The sequence below is a fragment of the Schistocerca piceifrons genome, chromosome 8, assembly GCF_021461385.2.
Source record: "Schistocerca piceifrons isolate TAMUIC-IGC-003096 chromosome 8, iqSchPice1.1, whole genome shotgun sequence".
NCBI classification, from domain to species: Eukaryota; Metazoa; Arthropoda; class Insecta; order Orthoptera; family Acrididae; genus Schistocerca; species Schistocerca piceifrons.
In genome coordinates this window covers 20653396-20677650 of record NC_060145.1, presented here as the reverse complement: position 1 = coordinate 20677650, position 24255 = coordinate 20653396, and the positions used below count along the sequence as shown (strand labels likewise).

Genomic DNA, 24255 nt, shown 5'->3' with positions numbered 1-24255 from the left:
CCAACGCCACCACACGACTACTCATCACCCTGCCAGTAATGGTACGGTCAAACGATGGCACACAACACTCAAAGCAGAATTGATGTGTCATCAAGAGAGATGGACGGAAGTATTACCATTAGTGTTGTTAGGCCTGCGGACAGCTCACAAACCCGATATTGGCGCATCAGTTGCCGAGATGGTTTACGACGAGCCGCTACGGATTCCTGCAGATTATTTAGTATCAACCTCACTACCTGGATCAGAGGGCCACACACACTGGGTGCAGCAGCTAAAACGTCACTGCACAAATATACGTTGCCCGCCACCTTCTCGCCATGGCAACCGTAAGGTGTTTGTACACAAAGACTTATACAGTTGCTCTCACGTAATGTTGCAAACAGACTCAGTCAGCCGGCCGGAGTGGCCGAGCGGTTGTAGGCGCTACAGACTGGAACCGCGCGACCGCTACGGTCGCAGGTTCTAATCCTGCCTCGGGCATGGATGTGTGTGATGTCCTTAGGTTAGTTAGGTTTTAGTAGTTCTAAGTTCTAGGGGACTGATGACCTGAGAAGTTAAGTCCCATAGTGCTCAGAGCCATTAGACTCAGTCAAATCGCCTTTACAACCACCATATACTGGCCCATTTCAGGTGCTGAGTAGAAATAAGCATACCGTGGACATTATGTACAACGGTGTTCCGACAAAGGTATCGATTGAGCGTGTCGAGCCAGCACGGGCTTTACCCTCTCCGACCTCTGACACCGGCAGTGCATCAACACATGATGGACGCAGAGCATACCAAAACACCGCTCAGTACATCGTCCGAGACAGGTGAATCACCACCACAAACAACAACATCACTGCCCCCGAGACACCCGACGCACAACAGAGCTGGATGTCGAATAAAATTCAAGTATCAATATATACCTGGGGCTCCGCACATTTAGGGGGGGGGGGGGGGGGGGGGAGGCTGCGTGGCAGTGGTATTTTTCATGTCTGGTGCAAAGTGATATCAAAAGTGCGCGAGAGTTGTTTTTTTTTATTAGTTTCTTCTGATTGTGAGTTTTTGCGAATAAATATTTTTTCGTTAACTCATTATACCGGGCGGCTATGCAGCTATTTGTTGTAGACAAGTCGCCTAGAGGCTCCTGCCTTGCGAAACACCAGAAAGTGAGAGCGCTGTCCGGCATTTGGCGGGCCACTCCTAAATGGCGCGCCGATCCCAAAGCGCGCGCGCGCCCTTGGCGTAATCCGTGCGGTACTGCGGCCGCGGCAGGGCAGTGCGGTAATTGGGAGCGGCCCCGCTCTCGCGCCGGCCCCCTGCCCCCCGGCCCCATAGCCCCCCTGCCCCCCTGGGGGGTGAGGAGGACGCCGCGAACCGGTCCGGCCGGCACGCGCCGCGACCTTGCCCACGCCGCGGCTCGCGCATGCGCCGTGCGTCCTCGGTGATGTGTCGCATGCAGCCGCCACCCCCACCCCTCGCCGCGGACCCCGCCCGCCCTCCTACTCCTCCTCCTCCGGACAGCGATACCGTTTTTGTTTAATGCCAGTTTTATACCGGCAGCCCGATATTAAAAGGTAGAGTTTTGAGTGTGGTGCTCCCAGTGCGGTCCGTTACCCCCGACGAGCAGCAGCCACCATCAGCTGACGGGCCAGTCGGCGTCTCCACCTGCTCCTCCTCCGTACTCTGCTCTGCTCTTCTCCGCTCTCCTCTAGCCGATCACCTCGAGTCATGGGACTAGCGCACCACCTGGTGAGTACGCCCGACTCCTGAACTAGCCTCACTAACCCAAAGTTTCACTCTCCGCTACATATTACGACAGCGTCAAATTCTGGAACACTCGAGCTGTTACCAGCAAATATCTCCTAACCTGGAAACGTAGCCTAACTTGTTAAGTATGCCTTATGTTCGTAACAAATAGTTTTGACTTTTTTCCAAAAACTACGACAGCTACTGGACATGAGTATGAATCTACAAAGAGTGTCCTCCTGTAGACTATACGGAACGTCTTTAATCCGCTGATGTTGCCAAAACCCTTTATTATCTGGACAGATAAAATGGATCTGTGTTGTCAGTTTCTTTGTTATGTACAAGTACTCATACTTGCCTGAATCCACATTCTTCCTACATAATCGGGACTGCACCTTCACGTTACAAGTTTTGTTATTGCTGCGTGTTTCTCTTCGCCTTTCTGGAGAGATCTTGCAGGCGTAAATATTTCATGTACATATACAACGACTGAAACTGTAGTTAACAACCTACATAAACTCACCTCCATAACACGTAGCGTGGTTTACAACAGTAATTGAAACTATAATCCCATTGGTGAGTTGTTTATATAAAGCATTATAATACGTCTGAAGCAACAGTGAAAGAAAAAAAGTACTGTTCATGACGATTTAGACATGCATTTAGGAAGTCTAGAGGTGGCGTAGCCATTGCAATTCACAAGTGATCAAATATGTTCTGCTCCTATTATACTAAATTGTAGTTCAACCATCAACAATTCATTCAGGCTACTAGCATATGGTTGATATAACACTGTAATACCCTGACGTTGCAAGGAGTTTTTTTTTCTATGCATTGTGAAAATATTTCAAACCTGACTCACAAAATAGAGCCCGCCTATAGTCATAGTTCTTATTTTAGTAACGGACGATGTACCCAGTAGTCCAAGCTGTGAAACTATCTTGACCCAGAGCTTTGAGCAAACAGATCATGGCCCAACAGTATCCGAAATGTATGAATAAAAGAACACGCGTGACTCAACGCGGATTTTATTTTTAACCCAGTGAAGCAATTAATTATATGCGTATATTTTATTCTGGATATGTAAAGGAATATCCCGGATTTACGAAGTATAGTTGTTGCAAATATTGTGGAATATTGATCATTTTCCCTTCCATAGCTGTGTTACACATAAGTAGCGGAGAAAATATAGCACTCAACTATTAAACTTCGTGTCGCCTCATATTTGATCTCTTCATCAGAAGGTGCTTTTTCAGATTTGAATTTTACTCTAACCGTAATCATGTGCTACAACTGCCGCATTGACTATCACTTCCTTCTAGTTTGAGCTGAGATTTCACCTATATGCCGTACTACGTCCGTCCTTTTCACGTATGTTTTCTAACTACCTTGCGTGTCTGTTTCTGATTCAGTTTCGTAAAACGCACAGTCATAAATTATTGTTTCGTTAGATTTTCCGTATAAACTTTTTATATTTATGAAGTCTTCCTCGGCATGATTTATCTGTGGTATGTTTTTGGGTGTTGACTCTGCTACTGAGCACACTGTTCTGACAACTAATGTAGTGTGGCTGGAGTCCAGGCAACGAACTCTTCAGTGCGCCGTTAACCCTGTTTTATATATTTGTGGACAATTTCTGACGCCGTCTCTGAGAATGACTTGACAATTCTACGACAATGAAACAATGATCTGGTAGCATCACCTATAAAATCGTAAGAGCGGTGCTAATCGACACAGTTTAAGTACCACGAGTCTCACCAGCTGGGACTTTGAATGGACTTGTGCGAATAGGAATGGTAAACGCTTGCAACATCCTTGTCTGAGTTATAATATAACCAATGAGAGAAGTTGTTTCTTCAGATTTCCTAGGTCCGAATAAAGTGGCTTCGTAAAGAAACAATTAGTTTGTTTACAGAATTTACTGTCGCACTACCTGGAAGCATCGCGCGTTACCAAAAGTAGTTGTGTCAGCTCTGAGTTTCACCCCCACCATTTCTTTCATCTCGTACTCATCCATAACAAACACAACACCTCACAAGCACTCAGCTCTCCAGTCATCCACACGACACAGACACACACTTGACACTTCATAACGGGCAAGGCGAAGCTGAGAGCAAACCAGGAGCTCCCCGAAGACGGCAGTTCTGTCTCCCTCCCCTGCTCCAATACCTACGACCTAATTATAAACCTATTTTTGACTTTTCGTATAGCTCCATGTAGCAGCAATACTAAAATTACAAGAATTTCTTTTTAAATTGCTTACTCAGTGCCACAATTACGTAAAATTTATTTAAAATATAATTACCTGTTTTGGCCGTAACCGATCCTCTTCTGAGGACTGAAATCAGTAGTTTAAATTTTACGTGAATATGTTGAGAATAAACCAATTAAAAATTATTTTATCAATCACAAACGTCTCCACCATGAATGAAACGTCCATCGTTCTAAAATACCGGTTAACTTTCGTGTTGCGTATTCCATTAATTTCCCTCTGTGTTTTATATGTGCGTTGGCTGAAACCTTTTACAGCACGCAGTATTAATAAGAACGCCCTAGCGCGCGGAACTGTAAGGGGAGAGAGGCAAAGGAGAAAGGGGGGGGGGGGGGTTCTGATGCTGTTATCACGTGCTTAAAGTAGCTCCGTCGTCGATTCGTGACAACGTCGATCGACGGAGGCAAATCGCAGTTTGGTCGGAACTCTTAGTCGCACTGAATGCCCATCGTGATGTTCGTTACACCGCAGCATCAATGTTTACTCTGCGCCATTTGGTAATATCACTATCCGCTGACCCATCTGTCACTCGCTAACACATTTTAGTACCAGTAGTTTAACCGTCTCCATATTTTAACCTCTGTCGGGACCCAATCAGATACTAATCTTTGCTGGAAACTTTCTCCAATGGGTTTTTCTTTAATGCTGAGTTTCTTATTACTGGATGTGGATTGACCCATATGTTTACCTATTTACGTTCGCATATAGAAGTTTTACTGACAGGTTTTAACGTCTCCGAGGTAGCAGAATAAGTAGACTCACAGTAATCGACATCGGTAATACATCAACACTGAACATTGCGCCAGGGTTGTTATGGGATCGCTGTAGTTTTGTAGTCTAATGGCAAGGAAACTGCTCTTCCGTGACTGAAGGGTTTCGTAATATCCCCAGTCTCATACTTTACGAAATGTCGAAGTCACCATCTTCACAAACCAAACTTGGATATAGCATCTATAGCCGTATGTGAAGTGAATGTAGATGTCCTCCGTAGCGTTACTATTTAATATTCACTAGGTAAAATGCGACGATTTTCCAAATGGAATGTCGGAGCCTTATTTGAGAAACTTCTGTTCACGAGTTTTGTTGGCGAGTCATTTGTGGGTGGTTACTACGAGCCTTCCGCAATACGTAGCGAAGATAACAATTTTGTTGACCGGACACGATCAAGCAGGTAAACGCTACTGCGAGGGCAAACAGTAGTTGGCAAATAACCCATAAGATGGCCCTCGCACCCGGTTAGGAAAAACGGGTCTCATTTGGCAGAGGAACGGCGTTGACGCCTGCACGTCATCATCCTGAAGTGGTTTCTCTGTGGTTTTCCTGGGTCATTTGTGGCAAAACAAAGATACTGTTCTTCTCCAACCTACACCGTCCTAAGCTAATTTTCCCTCCCTAATCACCACAGCGGGAAAATAACTTTCCTACCCTCCGACTTGTTTTCTTGTATTTGGGAAGCCTATTCAAGTCTTGAAGGAAAGTGTGTGTTGATCTCAGCGCCCATCAGGAACACGATCTGTAATTAAACTCAGTTGGTCGTGTAAGAATGATCCGACCTACAAAGCATAGTTTGTTGACCCGCAAGTGTGCAGCTCCGCTGGGTACTTGCCGGTTCGACTCCTGCTTCTGGAAGGTATTTGCCCTACATTTCCGTAACAACACAAACACAATACCACACGGAATACGCACTGATCAGTCGTACGCACGACGTACTAATACACTAGAGACTGCGTAACAGGTCGGTCTGAGACAAAGGCGAACAACCTTTCCTCAGACCTTGCCCAGAATTGCATTCCTGCAACTTTCCCAACTTTTATTTCGGTAGATGTTCTAATATCACATGAGTTGAATCTCGGAAGTTTGCGATAGCAATCATCTCTGCAATATCGATTGTAACAATCCAAAACCGCTCTGCATGGTAGTTTTTGTGAACCTTCTTCGTATATTTTACAATGGGATCTACTTTTACAGGGCGCCTGAATGTATTCACAACGTAGCATACGAGGAGCGGGTGGGAGAGGGCTAAGAGGAAAGATCATTCCTTTTCTACGTGTAGAAGAACAACGTGAAAACGTGCTTTAATCATTTCATGAGAAGCGATGGGGAAAAAATAGAAATTTTCGGCGAAAAAAGAAGATAACAGTAGTTTCGCACTCACTCTGCTAACCGACGATGGACCCCTGTAAATTTTCCTGTTTATTATAATAAAAAGGTTCTTAAAACGGAACCGTTTTCACAACATAGAAGCGCTGGAACTAAAATCGCTGGGAGCATTACATATTATATAGGCAACGGCCTTGCCGCAGTGGATACTCCGGTTCCCGTGAGATCACCGAAGTTAAGCGCTATCGGGCGTGGTCGGCCATTTTTCGGGGTGCACTCAACCTCGTGATGCCAATTGAGGATCTACTCGACCGAATAGTTGTGGCTTCGGTCATGAATACCATCATAACGACCCGGAGAGCGGTGTGCTGACGCCATGCCCCTTCCTATCCGCTTCCTGCTCGGAGGATGACACGGCGGTCAGATGGTCCCGATGGGCCACTTGAGGCCTGTGGACGGAGTGGATTACATATTATATCTTTAGACGACATGATAAACAATGTGGATTATGAAGAATTGGATGAGGCACTATTTCATACGTGATACGATTTCATATATTTCCTGGGAAAGTCAGTAACAGTGTTTGATAACTTCTTGTTACTTTTGTGTTCTCGTTTGTACCTGATGCCGGGACAAATCGATAAGGAAAAACTTACATCCTTATTTTGTACGCGTTCTTTCTTAGCACCTGAACAAAATGTGTTTAGGTGGTTGCAGATATCCCACGACTGATAGGTGTTTCCAGTAAAAGTAACTTGCGAGCAACTGTCATGATTCGCCTTGGGATTTGCTTTCATTACAATTCAACTTTATTTACAGCATCTGTGAGAATGATTAGTGCGGTGGAGTGACTTTCATTATTGAAGCGAATATAAGCTCCAGAAAGAGAAGCAGAAGAGACTTGGTTTATTTTAGAGCTTTTTTGTTTCGAATTCCGAAATCAGTGGGCGAAGAAAGACTTACACTTCAGCAAAACTCAATGAGAACCTACTGAAACAACAAACGTGGTTGAATCTATGCTCCATCGTTGCTGGGAGTGCACTTGTACTACGAGCATTCTGAGTATGTAGGAGGTACATTATACAAGTCTTTCAAATTTTCCTTCTATTACTTACGAATATGCACCACAAGTAAGATAACGTAAAAACAGAACTGAAACCCTTATCTCTACCAGCGACAGGCAGCGCACTACCAACTGCGTCGTTCGGCCATAACTCGTGGCTCCATGCAGGGCAGAGTTCGACTTGATTTCAGTTAAGGAGAGGTTTGTGCTCCTCAGTGTAGTGTTACAAGTGTGAAGAGAAATCTGAGCCAAGCTGAAGGCTTCAGTCGGTCCGCGAGGCGTGCCCGAGTGTCGCAGTCGCTAGTGCAGTGGCTGCTCCTGCGAAGCTACGGCCCAGTATGAGCTTTCACTCGCTCTGTTTCTATACTTCTTTTCGCGGAATGCTAGATCCGTATGATATGTCAGAGAACGTTTGTGCACTTTTGGGGAGTGGGAGAGAAGGCTGACAGTACTGGATCCGTCTAAGCGGGTCGTGACTGGCGCCTGGATAGCTCAGGCGGTGAAATCGTTGCAGCCGAAAGGAAAGGTCCCGGATTCGAGTGCCGCTGTGGCAGACAATTTTTATCTGTCTTCATTTAAGAATAGTTACGTCCCGCGAGGTGGCATTATATAGGCAATTTTTCTACTGGTGAGTTTCGATCAGCCTGCTGAAACATACGTAATTATTCATCGTTCAGGGATCGTGAGACTAAGTGAAACACACGAAAAGGATGGAAGATTGTGTTTAACGTCCCGTCGACATCGAGATCGTTAGAGATGGAACACAAGCTCGTAGTGTGTCAAGGATGGGGAGGGAAACTGACCTTATCCTTTCGAGGGAACCATCGCGGCATTTGCCTGGAGCGAAGAAATAAACGGTGTCCATAGTTATCTCCCGGCTTTCAGAAGTCGAACGCGTATTAACTACAAAATATGCACAAAAGTGACACGGTCAGTCGATAGAGCATCTCGCCAGTTTTCGATCCGTAACTATGCGTTGTGGTGTAAATGCAGCGCACACTTCTGTGTATCAGGCGTGTCGGCAGCATGCAGGCAGATCATCCGCTCTGCTCCCTATTGTCGCATCGAGTTAGTTCGCACCTACAGGCGGGCAGCCCAGTAAACAGCGAGCAGCGTCACGCCTTCCTGCAGCAGCCGCTTCACTCAGTAGTACGCGCGTACTGACGTTTGCTGCGTCACCGGCGGTACCCACAATGTGCGCCTGTAATGTCAGCCAATAGCTTGGAGTGGTGCTCTGTACACTGATACGTGTCTGTTTTTCGTATGTTTTGTAGTTCCCGCAGAGTCGTCTCTCGAAACCTCAGACGTTCTCATGAACAGCCCTGTACATGAGTGGGTTATGTAGTATCGGTATGAAGTAAGCTTCAGCATGCACTGTGCGTTGGTTTGGAGGTGTATGTGAGTGTTACAGTGAGTCGATATAACAAAGCCGAAAGTCGGGACCGCGACAGGCGCTGCACTCGCACTCAGCAGTCGCTGGTTACAACCGCTGTGCTGCCAGATTTAGTTTTGTCGAAGTTTCCCATAAATCCCTTAAGGCGAATGCCGGAGTGGTTCCCTTGAAAGTACATCACCGATTTCCGCCCCCGTATTTTCCAAAATCTGAGCTTCTGCTCCGCCTCTAATGATCTCTCCGACGTAATCTTCTTCGCTTTCGAGGGGCAATTGTCAACAGTCTTCTTTCAACAATCTTATTTCTCAGTACCTGTTACCTGTTACAGCAAAATTCTTTAAGTGCACTATATATCAACTTTCTTGTTAGCAACGCAGTTAAATAGGTTACACATATTCTGAAGAAGATTGTCGACAGTTGTTAGGTATTTAGTGAAATTCACGACTCGCAGCACTCCTGTTTTGGTTAAGAACAATCATCACAGAACACAGGTTTCCTATCACGTCACGGCCGTATTAAAAAACGTAAACGTCGTATAGCCTTGTTGGTTGGGCTATCACACGCAGTGGTTTCAGACGTCTGTCGGGAAGTGTGTTCTTCCTCCATGCACACTGGTCCCTTTCCTTGCGAATGTGTGAAATTTGCGTCGTATGTCTTCTTGTACAGTGTAGCTATGTGTAATGGATGCTTGTAGGGAGTATTTTTGAGTTTTTCTTGTATAACGGAGATGACGGAAGAGAGAGGGTGAAATCAGGTAGCGTACTCCTCACGAATAGCACCACGGGGGCCGCCGAGCTTTATGTGCCCATCCGACGGACCAATCACCGTCAACGGTGTCACGTCGCATCGCTTCACGAAAGCCTGCGGAGAGGTCTCGAATTTAATCCACGACACGGGCGCAAAGTCTGGTGATCAGGAGATTTACACCACCAACTCGCCACCCTGTCCCGGCCAAAAATTGACGATGAAAATGTCATCAGGATTCGTCGAGTGGCGTTGAACAGTCCGTAGTGGTTCCAAGTTGTACACTATAGCAAAAACTGCGGTCACGTCCGAGGGGGATGCAGCCCTACAATGTCCTCAGAGAGGGTTGAAACGACCGAGAGTGTCTACAGTGTCAAAGGTTGTCAAACACGTGTTGTGTCAAAGGTTGTGAAGAACGTGTCCGTGTTGCTCACCGGACTGCGAACTGTCGTTTTCGACTGCGAAATACTTGGGAATCGACGCTCCAGGGAAAGGGCGGTTGTATTGACGCCCTGTGTGGCATCTCCTGCGACCTTATCGTACCGATTCTGAACGGCGGTGTGTCTGGGATGTTTTCCTCGTCCAGTCATAACAAAAACGCGTGATTTCAACGTCGGGCGTCACGGTTCTGATCTCTGTCGCAGAGGCGTCAAAAGAAGGAATGAAAGGTGGGGAAGAGGGGAGTGTTGACACCTTCCCACCGCGTGACACGTCCGTGTTGGCGCTGGACAGAATCGTGGTAATTTGGTGCTATTGACACGTCAGACCAACATACGAGTTGTGGCCTTTTCTCGCGCGTGTAGACACCTCGCTATTGGAAGCGTCGAGCGCAAGAGTAACGTCGCAGGGCACCACGCTTTTGCACCATTAGTAACGAAGGTTTTGCGCACCTTTGAGCCAAATTTTAAACTTTGCCTTCACAGTAGGAGGGTTACGAAAGAGTGATCCTTTAACTCTGTTGCGCAGTGTATTTTAGAAACGAATCGGGTACTTGGCCTGCAGCGTTTGACCGGAAGTTGTTATAGTTGTGTTATAGGCAACACACACTACGTACGCACACGGCGCAGTGCCTACTCTTTGCTTCTCTCAGGGGCATATTGATACAAAAAGACGCCTAGCGTCAACACGAAGAGTAACTTGTTCCCCGCGGCCTGGTCCGTCATCTCTGCTTTTGGTGCAAAGAGTTTGAAACACTCTCTATTTGAATTTTTATGCTGTCGTGATGGACATTAACTGAAAAAGTTAGTGATAACACACGACATACAGAGAAGTTCCGTATCATGCTTTTAATGAAAAGTAATTAAATAAAGCAGTTTCTCTCTAAACGTGTTAGTGGATCCGTTGCCTGTTTAATAAAATTCTCGCAAATCAGCGCTCAAAGTAGAATCGTTCAGTGAGCATAAGCTGTATTAGATGCATATTTACTACCCAATAGTGATATACGAAAATTTATGGGCAGTAGACCGGTACCTAATACAGCTGAGGCCAAGCTATTCGCATTCAGCACAACAATTTCGAATTATTTCGTACAGCTGTGGATTGTCTGCACTGTCTGTTGTTTCACACGTGCGTGTATGTATTACAAGCCTAGGATGGCATACGACATTGGTTTAGATTCCTCGTTGTCTGATTCTCCCTCTTGTGGGAATCCAAGTAAATTCGCCACCATTAGTTGACGAATTCAGTGCACTACGATGTAAGGGTGTAGACAGCGTGATACCGTGTGGCAGATACGACGAGTTCAACGGTAACGTCGAGCTAGTTCACAGAGACCGCCGAACTGCAATTACCTTTGCAGACTTCATCAGTACACTGCCGCCCGTCTCGTGTTACCTATAAGGCGTCACATTACATAACGAACTCTCGAGTTTAAATACGTCTTCTTAGCGGCGGAGTGTGAGCCGGCGGTATTTGTTTGGTTAGTGGAGACGCTGGCAGCCGTAGCGGAGGATAACGGGCGAGGCGAGTAGGCGGTTTCAAGGTGAGCTCCAAGGAAGGTCTGGGGCGGGCCTTGGGAGCGCGCGGCGCGGCGCGGCGCGGCGCAGAGGAGAGGAGAGGAGAGGAGACCGCGACCCGGCCGGCGCTGCCGCAGGTGCCGTGGGCAGGCGGCTGCCAACGACCCGCGCGCCGGCAGCGTCGCCTCACATACACTCAGGCCGCTGGTCGGAGCTGGTCAAGACCTGCGGGCCCCTCAAAGGCAATGCAGGACGAGCGAAATTGAAACTAGTGAAGCAGGCAGGCGGTTGCCCTGCAACTGTGGAGCCTGTAACCCACGCCCATTAGCAGCAGATGAATCGAGTAATTCCAATAAGAAAGGCAGCGGTGTAGGTAAACAGGGGGAAGACTTTGCCAGGGGAAAAAAAATCTGACCAAGTTTGGAGAGTGTCGGCGTTTCCATTTGCGGCCAGCAGGAGGCAGCAGCTGGAGTGGGCCAGACGGTCGCATTTGGAGCAGCAGTTGCAGCTGCTGCAGGTGGGGCTCGCTTTCGCAACACTGGCGTCGCAGGACGGCCCGGCGGCCTCCGAGCCTGACAGAAGGTGTCTGGGAGCGCCGGCGCGCCTGTCGAGAAAAGCCGAACGGCGGCGTCTGCTGCATAATCCACAGATTCTACGATGTATAACTCATTTACCGTCTCAGACTGGTTGCGTGCAGTTCAGCACGTGGATGCTTACTCCAAACACGTCCCGGTGGTTCAGTTTTCAGTCATAGCCAACTTCTTGTTATTTGAAGGCACCATTTTGTACTATATAACACAGTTTTCATAAATGACACGTAACATCGTAACATGCTGTTAAAAGTATTCCTTAATAAGTGATCAGTTGAGGTCAAACACCATTTGCCGCACAGTTTGTTTAACAGCAACAGTTACACTGGATTACAGTGACGTCATAAAAGGAGCACAATGCCAAAACTGTATAGGGAGTAAAACTGATGAAACAGCACACTTAGTTTGAAGCAGTTTACAGACTTCTACGTGCACATTAGATTGCTGCTGCTGTTGTGGCAGTGGTGGCGGCCTCGGTTTCGTGCAGCTCTGCGCGCTAGTTCGTCGTGTGCAAGCCTCTTCACGACTGCACGACTACCGCAGCCTACATCCATTTGAGGCTCCTTACTGTACTCGTGCCTTACTCTCACCCTCTACATTTGTTACCCCCACTCCCCTTCCAACCCAACCCACACTTCCTTATATTACCAAATTCATTGATTTCTCAAGATGTGTCCTGTCACCCGATCCTGCTTTTTACTCGAGGTGCGCCATAATTTTTTTTTCTCCCCAGTTAGACTCAGTACCTCCTCATTTGTTAATCGATCTATCAATCTAATCTTCAGCATTCTTCTATAGCAGCTGGCCGCTGTGGCCGAGCGGATCTAGGCGCTTCAGTCTGGAACCGCGCGACAGCCACGGTCGCAGTTTCGAATCCTGCCTCGGGAATGGATGAGTGTGATGTTCTTAGGTTAATTAGGTTTAAGTAGTTCTAAGTTATAGGGGACTGATGACCTCAGACCTTAAGTCTCATAGTGCTCAGAGCCATTTGAATCATTTTCTTCTATAGCACCACATTCAAGAACTTCATCTTCTTCTTGTCTGTATTGCCTGCCATCCGCGTTTCACTTCCATAGAAGACTAAACCCCACACAAACACCTTCAGAAAAGACTTCCTTAAATTTATATTAGGGGTTACCAAATTCCTTTTTTCAACAAACGTCTTTCTTGCTATTGCCAGTCAGCATTTTATCTCTTCCTTGCTGCTGTCATTATCAGTCATTTTGCAGCCTAAATAACGAAACTCATCTACCACTTTTATCGTCTCCTTTCCTAATATAATTCGCTCAGCTATTCTGACTTACTTCGACTGCAATCAATTATCCTTCTTGTACTTTTATTGATATTCATGTTATCATCTCGTTTCACGGCACTATCCACTTCATTCAGCTGCTCCTCCGAGACCTTAGTCCTCTCTGGCAGAATTACAATGTCATCGGCAAACCGCAAAGTTTTTATCCCTCCACATGTAAGAAGACTGGCAGCACTGCAGACCGAAAAGCTGGTATCAGGCTGCCATCTCCAAGACGAGACATGGAAGGCCCTCAACAGGTTGAGAACGGGGGTGACGATGTGAAGACTAATTTGGAGAAGTGGTGTATCATGGTGATGAATTATGCGAATGTGGGGCAAGACAAGATTCTGAACACTTACTAATCTGCAGTAACCTGAAAGAAGTCTCTGACATGGAAGACTTGCGTGCAGCGTATGACCGCGTCATTCTGGCTGCTGAAAATTAGACTCACAAAGTGTGAAATTCTCTCAGTCCTTAATATTAGATTGTAATTTTATATTATATTGTGTTTCCGTTTTCTTTGGGCTGGGATAAATAAAATAAATTCCTTCTCCCTGAACTTTAACTGCCTTTCAAAATTTCTCATTGCTTTTCCTTCACAGTTTGTTCAATGTGCAAAGCGAATAACATCAGGGATAGACTACAAAACCTGTCTCACTCCCTTCTCAATTATGGCTCCCCTCTCCTATTCTACGTATCTTATAACTGCACTGTGGTATCTGTAAAAGTTGCAAAATTTCAAAGAGAATAGGCTAGTCTTCTAAATCTAGAAATGCCATAAATTTAGAATTACCTTTCTTCGACACGTATTCTAAGATAGCTCTTAGGGTCAGCATTTCCTCGCCTGTTTCTACAATTCTCTGGAACCCAAACCAGTCTGCGCGAAAGTCAGCCTCTACCAGTGTTTCTGTTCTACAATGAATAATTCGTGTCAATATTTTGCAAGCATGACGAATCAGAACGATGGTTCGATCGTATTGACATCTGTCAGGTCCTGCCTTCTTCAGAATTGAAATTATTATGTTCTTCCTGAAGTCTGAGGGTATCCCGCGTGTGTCGTATATCTTGCTTACATGATGGAATAATTTTGTCATGGCTCGCTCTCCCACAAATCTCAGCAATTCTGAGAGAATGTTGTCTACTTCAGGATACACTTAAGACCGTCCAAGTGCACAGTTTACGGGTGCCTTTCTTTCCACAATATGTGGTGACGACGGCTCTCCCCAGTATAATATTGTTGCGAAGTGGACGGAATTGACGGCCATCAAGAATTGACACATTTGGCCTCCCGGATAATGGAAATACAGTCTTAGCATTTCATGGTCACCTCGCTGCCTACTGAGTTCCTAAGAGTTCCATTTTAGGCAAACGTGGTTTGATCCAATGTGTGACGCGCGATCGTATAGACAGTATTGTTCACGTATTCGTAGAGACCTGAGTTAGAATCCATGCTTAGCAGACGTTCGTTGTGAGTCTAAGATCTCCCTTAAATTTCACGTGAAGGGCGAGAAACTTTATTCTCACAATCTTTAGACTTGTCTATGAGGGAACAAAGAAAGATACTAATTATCTAAGAATAATTATTGTCGATCCGACTATTTTTTTCTTTCAGAATTATAGCCGTTCTCGAAAGAACAAATAGAGGTTTAAGTCGCTACCGAGCCCCTAAAGGAAATGAAAGCGTAGCCCAGCCGATAAAAGTGGATAACAAAAATTGTTGCCTCCCGTATCGAGCTGACTCAGGATTTTACCATTAAACGGAACCATTTGTGAGAGAATTAAAACAATCACAAATAAAATCGCGACAAAATGGCAAGCTGTTACGTAGTCTAGCGATGTAGTGGTTTTCCTAGGTTATTAGGGAAGTAAGTCGTGAATACTGATCGAGCCGTAAAACCACATCTTTAAAATAATTGGTTTGGAAGAGGCGCGGACTCGCTTTGCTTTGGTGACGAAGTTGTGAGCCGGACTTGGAGCTGTAAGGCGGTTGCGGTTGGACCAGTAATTGCCATCTGACTGCCAACTGTCCACTCGATGTAAGTTGTTTAGCAATTTTTCCTTGCTACTGAAATTATGACGCAGTATATCAAAGCATGCCTTTTGTAAACTGTTCTTTATTCCCGGGACCAGTTTGTTGTCGCTCAGTAATTTCTTTAAAACAGTTTCCTGCGGACATAAATTTTGTTACCAACTAGACGATAGCGTCAGAAGGTCGGAGGTGAGCGCTTCCATTATGTAAATACAGCTACAAGCGCCCGTTGCTTATGCGGTACGTCCATATGTGATATCCCATTCTCGACGCACGAAAATTGTGTGACGGTATACATAATTATCACAGATTTACATCGCAGTTCGTTACAGTTTTACAGTTGCATTAATTTTTTTTTTTTTTTTTTTTTTTTTTTTTTTTTTTTTTAAATATTAGGGAAACCATATAGTCTCAGCACGACTCGTTGCTAGAGAGAGTATTGTTGCACTGTTAATTGTATCCCATACTTTCAATTTCATCCTGATAGTAAATATTCAGTGTTTACTTCTCACTCATTTACAGAGGCGCAGGGTAAGTGGAAGCATGTCTTCAAATACATGGTTATGATTTGACGAATACATCAGTTCCATTGCCCTATCTAAGTCTCTAGATGGGCAGAGGCAAGGCATATCTCTCAGAGTATCAACTCGTAAATGCTGTAGTGCTTGTCCTTAATTGCATTTGCTTGATAGTGACGTAAGTCCTTTAAAAAAATCTCGCCTGAAATATCTGCAATGAATATTACTCTCGATGAGCTACGTTGTGTATCAGTGTGAACATCTCACTCTTATGGACACAGCGCTTTGTCAAAGAAAGAGTTGTTCAGCTAAGAGAGATGATAACTGATTCGTTTTGTGGTGTGAAAACCACATCGTTGCTAGAAAATTTACCACCTCAGTTGAGAAAAGATGCTTGAAGCAAATGCTGAGAAAACATTATTTCGCAGACAGACCCACTCTAGATCAACGCAACAGGTCTGAAACCAGGGCCAGAACTTATATTAATCAGTTTGTATGGGGTGCGTAAGACAGGATAACGTTTGTTATCCGCTCTCATTACAGATAAAAATCAGACATTGTTACACGAACAGAGGCTAAGACTGTGTGAGCCCGGGCACTCAGTTGAGAAAATAACCTTGGCCCTGTTAGCACGATTGGTTAGTGCCTCAGCAGGGTATGATGTCAGAACCTGAAGTCTGGAACGATCTGTGAGGTAAGGTGAATGGCACCGGGCGATCTCCAGTAAAACTCGCCTACACTGGTGGGATTGGCACGTAGGGAAGCTTCGTCCTGCAGTAAGGTAACTTATCAAATTATCGTGGAACATACGCAGTCGTCAGAAACGGGGGGGGGGGGGGCGGGGGGGGGGCGGGGGGGGGTGAAGAGGTAAGATGAATACGCAACTGGGATTAAGATTAATTTCCCGCTCAGTCCCAGCTGCTCAAAGTATCGGCTTTGTACCTAGCTCCAAGGGGTCTCTGATTAATTGAGGGAAGTGGATAAAGGTTAATTTAAAAACTGGTCAAACATTAACAGTGAGATGTATTCTGTGTTGGGAATGTAGCAAGAGAATGCTATTATTAACTCAGCTCAAAGATCCACGGTACCAGAAAAGTGTTTCCATGCTGTACTTTATTAAAGGTCACTGACTGCACGCTTGCTAATTAAAAGGGGCAGTACTGTAACAGATTTTTGGCAACACTATAACAGGTAACTAGTAACATTTATTAGAAGTGTGTCACAATGTAGTACAGTGCTTAATTTTGGTACCGTTTGATGCGTGTCAGTTGATATCCTAAAGGTAATGCAATGAAATGTAAATAACTGTGCCGTCTCGGCAGTGTACGATATTGTAGCTATGAGGGAAAGTAATGATTGCAGATATTCTTGATAGTCCAATTACTGCCAATTCGGAACGTCTTTACAGTACTGTGCGGCGCTTGCTCCGGACGCTGAGCTGAACTCAAAATGTTGAGATGTGTGTGAATTCCTGAGGGACCAAACTGCTAACGTCATCGGTCCGTAGACTTATACACTATTTGAACTAACGTACGCTAAGAACAACATACACACACCCATGCCCGAGGGAGGACTCCAACCTCCGGCGGGAGAGGCCGCGCAGTCCGTGACAGGACGCCTCAAACCGCGCAGCTACGACGCGCGGCTTAACTGTCAAGACTGTTGGTTCGTAACTGTCTGAGAGATCGCTACGCGTCATGTTTTGTGCCACTTGCCGGAAGAATTTCCAGGGCTGTTAGTGCAAGTTGGTCGCTCGTAACCACACATTGGCAATCATCTCGCAAATGGCTCGCTCGCGGAACTATGTTTTCTGAAACGTTATTGATACTATTATCGTATATTTGTTCGCACCGATAGCTGAGTGGTCAGGGCGGCGGTCTGTCACGCTAATGGGCCCGAGTTCGATTCCCGGCTGGGTCGGGGATTTTCTCCGCTCAGCGACTGGGTGTTTTGTTGTCCTCATTATCATTTCATCATCAGCCCTGGAAGGCAACGGGAAACCACCACTGCAATCCCTAGACGCTCATGCGGTGGAACTCTCTGTCGAGGCTTCCCCATGACAAGACCTGCCGTAAGGCAGAACACAAAGTTTATCGTATGTTTTCACGTCTGCCAGTTTTTATTACTAATCAGGATACAAGCTGCATACAAATACCGCACTCGGCCGCCACTGGAGCCCCACTCAGCTTTACGCCAGAAGCCGTCCCCTTCGTGTCACTCGGGCCTTAAAGCGGTCACCGGCGTATCTGAACAAACTTGCGGATTCTCTTCTCCGCCGGACTGCGGCCCCCGCGACGGTTAGAGTCGTTATCGTACGGTGTCAGCGCGATCTCGCCGCGGACTGACGAACTGTTTGTCCGGTGTGCTCTTTAACGGCTACATCTCCAAACCTCCGCGTGGCAGCGGTGTCACGTGACTACTGTACACAAGTGTGGCGCTCCCACGGGTCGGGCCCGAGCGGCGCGGCGTAGCGGCGTGGGCGTCACACCCACCCACCCGTCCACCTAGCAGCAGCGGGTCATCGGCGCCGCCCAAGGCCGCTGCTGCACCTCTGACGGTGGCTGCCGTCAGCTGCTGGCGCACGCTCTCCCTACCATTACATCGACAGCGTCTAGCGACGTACGCAGGTACCTCGTAAAAACCGGGCGAAGCTACTGTTTTGGATATACACATTGACGAAAACTTGAACTGGAAGAAAAATTAATGATCTCAAACAATTAAGATTACCAATTATACGTAGAGCAGGTCATCGGCACAAATGAATCAATCTCCTAAAACATTGTGATATTTTAAATCAATAACGTCGTATCGAATAATTTTCTGGTGCAACATATCACTTCGAAAGAATGTATTCACTGCACCAAAGCGAACAGCAAGAATAACATGTGGCGCTCACCCGCTGCCGTTTTGTACGTGGCCTTGTAAGCAGCTGTACCTTTTACACGCGCCTCCACGATACACACGGGCCAAGTCTCGCTAATGTCAGCGTGCAACAGCCACTCCCACACCGCAGGTGGCAGCGCGGCAAACAGTGCAGTCGTTGTCGTAGTGCGGAAGCAGAGCGCTTTACCTGACGTCCAAAAGGACGTGACCATTGGCTTTCGAAACCGAGGGTGGAACTATCTCCGAAATTATTAACTTTGTCAACTCTTACCGTGCCGCCGTGGTTGAGGTATACCGCGCATAGCAAAATGGCGCTGTCGAAAAATCGGCGCCGACTCAACTGTGATGCTTCACGGACCGTAGAAGGCAGAGGTGGACGGCCGCTGCGGAGACATTGTACGGGAGAATAGACGGCAACTGTTGACGAGCTATCAGCCCAGGGGTACCGAGGGGCTACCAACAGTGTCTGCTCAACAACCGTTTGGCGGACGTTGGCGAGCACCGGGCTGAGCAGCAGGCGCCTCCTCCGTACGCCCCTGGTGACCGCTGTTCGTCGGCGACGACGGCTTGAATTTGCGCACCAGTATAGCAACTGGACCTGACTGAGTGGCGACGGGTGGTCTTCACAGGACAATCACGTTTGATGCTCCGTCGGCGTGAAGCGACTGACAGCAAACACCTCGCAACAGTCGTCTGAAAGGGTCTAGGCCGGACGAGCGAGCGTTTTGGTCTGGCGATGTTTTCGTGGCCTTCCCTGAGCGATCCCGTCATTGTCGAAGGCACAGTGGATCTTGACAAGTGTGCATCTTTCCCCGGTGACCGTGTCCACCCCTGCACGCAGTTTGTTTTCCCCCTACACGACGGCGCCTACCAGCGGGGCGACGCAACCTGCCACACGGCTCGCACTGTACGTGCGTGGTTCGAAGACGAGTTCACCGTACTCCCCTGGTCACCAAACTCCCCGAATTGAAACGCGATTGCGGGACCACCTCGATCGAGCTGTTCTCGCCGTCGATCCTGAACCGAGAAATACAGCGCAGCTGACCATGCCACTGCACTGCAGCCGGCTTCGCTCCACATCCCTGTCGGTCGTTACTTCTTCACTACTTACTCTATTCGCAACACATTTTGCAGCCGGTACCCATACGTATCACATCATTGTACGACACGTAGCATAGGTCAGGAGGTATGACATCATAGTCATTGAAAAAGGTGGTTGTTCAGGGATTTGACAGGTGGTCACAGTAACGTGAGTAGACAGTGTATATATTACTAACGGCTAACCTGATTCATGTTCCACGCTTCCTATTGCAGGTTGCCTACCTAACGGATTTCAGGGGCAACAAAACTTTTACTTTCCATATTTCAAACAATTATTTACCAAATTTAAAAATTTAAAACGCTGTCATAATCAAATCATTAAGAGACATGATCTTATGCTAAAAGTTTAACATAGTAGGACAAGTATTGCACTTGGAAACTGTGTTTATTTGATGAAGTAGCGTAACTCAAAGGGCGCAAATTCCTCACATTTGACAATTGCAGCACTTAGTGTCTTACAACGAACTTTACACGTGATGTCAAACCTTTACGGACTTCTCCTCGCTGACACACTCCACAAAATGATGAAAATAAAAAAACTCTATGGCTTACTACATTTTCGCTGTTCATGTAGTAGAACTTCATCGTCACGCATGATCATCTAATTTATTACTTCTTTCCTACTAACACCATTCGCAACACACTTTCGCAGGCATTATCCATATATACCACATCATTGTACGACACATAGTTCAGGAGGTGTGACATTGTAATCATTAAAAATGCGCGAGAAACTACCTTTTGCTTAAAACGGAGTCTAAACTACCCATATTATACTCACGCAGTGTTTCATAACGAGAGCACTTTAGCGTCTTCCCACATACTGCAAATACAGGGTCAATCACGAAGTGTTCAAAACTTGTAATATGTTATTCTACAAGTAAAACTAAAGAAAAAAGTTCATATAAACATAGGCCCGCAAATGTTTGGTTACGGAGTTACGGCTAATAAAAGATTTTGTCTGAAATTTCTTTAATATGAAGACATCGCAAAACTGTGCGAGGTTAAAGTAGAGCAGGATTTCGATTTATTTTGTTGTTATTAATCCGGTGAATCTAATAAAACGTGTCCCATACGTGTATCTGCAGTAGTTTTCCAGAACATCCAGAGAAACAAAGAAGTAATTTCGTAAAATTTTAAATTTATTAACTACTTGGCCCAGCCGCGCGGGATAGCCGTGCGGCCTAAAGCGCCTTGCCACGGTTTGCGCGGCTCCCCTCGTCGGAGGTTCGAGTCCTCCCTTGTGTGTGTGTGTGTGTGTGTGTGTGTGTGTGTGTGTGTGAGTGTGTGTGTGTGTGTGTGTGTGTGTGTGTGTATTGTCCTTTTACTTGGCCCAATTTGTTTTTTAAATTCCAGACAATTACACAAAGTTTTCAACAGAAGCTGCAGAGAATTTAATTTTCGAAAAATAATGGTAATAACGTTAACTAAAACTGTATGAGTGTGTCAGATAATCTACAACAAACTAAAACAGTTACTATGTGATTTCACTTAAATACACTGTTATTATGTTCTTCCACTGAACAATACAGAAAAATAACTCGTTTCAAGGTTAGGAAACGACTGAAACAACTCACTAACGGTTGCCAACAATGACATAAACATTTCTACATTCGTAATGGAAAGTAAAAGAAAATTACTTTTATAGTAATCTTTACTTCTATGCGTGTTCTGTAAAACTACTGCAGATACACGTCTGGGACTTGTTTCATTACATTCACCAGACCAATAACAACAAATCGTGCTTTACTTTAACCTCGTACAGTTTTGCAATGGCCTGATATTGGCGAAGCTGCTAAATTTCAGCCAAAATCTTTTATTAGCCGCAACTCCGTAACTAAACATTTGCGAACCTATCTTTATACGAACTTTTTTCTTTAGTTTTACTTGTAGAATAACCTATTAAAAAATTTAAATATCTTCGTGAATCACCCTGTATAGTCCGAAACCATTTCTAAAATTTTTGTCGGTTACCTGCTTAAAGTCAAATATTTCACATACTAATTGATATGTAAGATAATCAGACGTTTAATAGGTGTTTAATATATGAGAGTTCGATTCGTTAAGAAATTTTTTGTGAGAGAGGGGAGCGTTACTGTTATTACATTATCAGCGCTCAAAAGGACGTCAATATGAATCAACGAAAGTTTTCTTCATTTGCCCAGTAACATAAAATGTCTGGTAGACAATAAATCAAATTCTGAATTTAAACTAAAAATCATTTCGTCTGATCAACTCCTCCAATTGCATAGACGAACTTTTATTTCAAAAACCGGTAGCCTGTACAAAAAAAAGGGGTTCTAAGGGTAGTTGCATAAGCAGAGCTAAAAATGTTCTTCAGTGTTAAAACTAATTACCTATACAGATGCTATAATCTGACTCGTTCCACATAATTCCTTATAAAAAAATTCAAATCATGTATGGAACATGTGCCTAACTAAGTAAGGGAAGTGCTTCTCGTTTCACTGTTTTACTATCACATGCAGCGACCGGCTGGCGTATCAAATGTATTCGATGATGATGTGCGACTAGAGGCCTACAGCATGTGTGTTGTAGATAAAAGCCCTCTTTGATAGTACAGTACAGTACGAAATTTGACTGCTCATTCGTTCTGTCACTCGAGTGTCACCTCCTTTCACATTTGTGCTTTGTTTTCAGGTGCACGCACTTCGGGAACAAAAAAGCTACAGCTATGTTCGTACTGCTGTTCGTACATGAGTCCCTTTGCTGGAAGCAGTGGTAACTGTCAGAAGTTGATCCCAACTGATAACCAAGTCCAGACGCTAATCTGTATTATGTAACTCTATTCACGACTACAGTCCTGTAAACTCCGGACGTTAAACAGTCAGTGACAGCAACGCGAACTTTTCCAAGAGTGACCTGGATATATTTTTCTACATTCAATACAAATCACTGGAGATTTCTGTGACACCGCGACTGAATCGCTCGTAGTTTCAGCATAATGGTTAAAGCAGTTTACTCGCGTTCTGCCCAGATGCATCACACATACGGTTTGACACTTCCGCTAAAGAGGAAGTAACTGCATGAACAGCCACTACTTTCGCCTTTGCCTTCTTTCTTAGCGTACATAAAAAAATAAAGAAATGAACACAATATCTTAGTAGAAATGTGAATTACCCCTTAAAAAAAAAAAAAAAAAAAAAAAAAAAAAAAAAAAAAAAAAAAAAAAAAAAAAGCAAAGTAATGTGTTCGCATTATACAAAATTTCAAACGAATATTTCTCACCAGCTTGCAAATGTCAGGACGTTTTAAAATTTGTCTGCCATACTTTCACTGATTTTCAGATGACGCTACACTCGCTTCATTATCTAGCATCACGTTGTTACGATACACCCAGTACTGCGATTTGTAAATAAACGTACAGGGAGCGGACAAAAATGTGGAAACACTCAGAACACAACACGTTAGCTTGGCTAATATGATGTAGGAAAAGCGTTGGCATTCTAAACAGCTTCCATTCGTCTCGGAATGGATAAATGCAGTTCCTCTTAAACCTCGTCCCGTTTGTCCTGCAAAATAGTGGCAAGTGCAGGTGACGATGGTGGAGGTGACGCTCCGTCCTCCCCCAGCTAGACCACAGAGGCCCGTCAGTACTGAGGTCTGGTGACTGTGGCGGCCGCTCTCCTCGCGCTCACAGTACGAGTCGTGGACGTTGCGAGCTGTGTGAGCGGCGGCGACATCGTCTGGGAACAGACACTTTGCCAGTGTGGCGACATAATCAGCCAAAATGCTCACATAATCCTTTGCAGTATGGCACCGTTTCAGAGTAACCGTGGGCCTCTTGGAACACCAGGAAACGTCTGCCCAAATCATCACCGAACCCGAGCCATGTTTCACGTCTGGGAGGTAAACTCGGCAAACAACACTCATCCGATGAAATGACTTTTTTCAAATGGTTCAAATGGCTCTAAGCACTATGGGACTTAACATCTTAGGTCATCAGTCCCCTAGAACTTATAACTACTTGAACATAACTAACCTAAGGACATCACACACGTCCATACCCGAGGCAGGATTCGAACCTGCGACCATAGCAGCAGCGCGGTTCCGGGTGTAGCGCCAAGAACCGCTCGGCCACCCCGGCCGCCCGTGCTTCAAGTCCTAAATTTTGTGCGAAGATAAGAAATCTTATTAAGTCAGAAACGACTCATACCAGTGTATTACGTTTAAGACAGATTACTTTGTATATACTGTTGAAACAAGATTATTGTTTGGACATCAAACTGCATTCCTTTGTGTTAGGATGAATATGGTTGATTCAACAATCTGAAAATTACACCAACGGTATTCAGCGAGTTATGAAATAAAGCTAGAAAATTTTCACAAAAAATATTTATTCGTGTTTCTATGACGTTAAGTTAAAACTGAAATAGAGATAAAGTTAGAATGAGTGAGAAAATCTTTTTAAATGTTTGTTGTTGTTGTTGTTGTTGTTGTTGTTGTTGTGGTCTTCCGTCCAGAGACTGCTTGGATGCAGCTCTCCATGCTACTCTCTCCTGTGCAAGCTTCTTAATCTCCCAGTACTTACTGCAACCTACATCCTTCTGAATCTGCTTAGTGT

The 24255-nt window shown here is 45.4% G+C and overlaps 1 protein-coding gene across 2 annotated transcripts in view; it reads left to right on the top strand.

Moving 5' to 3' along the window:
* The window catches only part of LOC124711656, a 382392-nt gene that overhangs the window by 141621 nt on the left and 216516 nt on the right, over positions 1-24255 (top strand). Inside the window, exon 1 of one of the 2 annotated variants that reach the window (XM_047241844.1) lies at positions 1523-1734. The exons of the other annotated variant lie outside the window; for it this stretch is intronic. Coding sequence (XP_047097800.1) covers positions 1714-1734 — 21 coding nt within the window. The 5' untranslated portion in view covers positions 1523-1713. Of the gene's footprint in view, positions 1-1522; positions 1735-24255 lie in introns of those variants that run through there. 2 annotated transcript variants of the gene reach the window in all.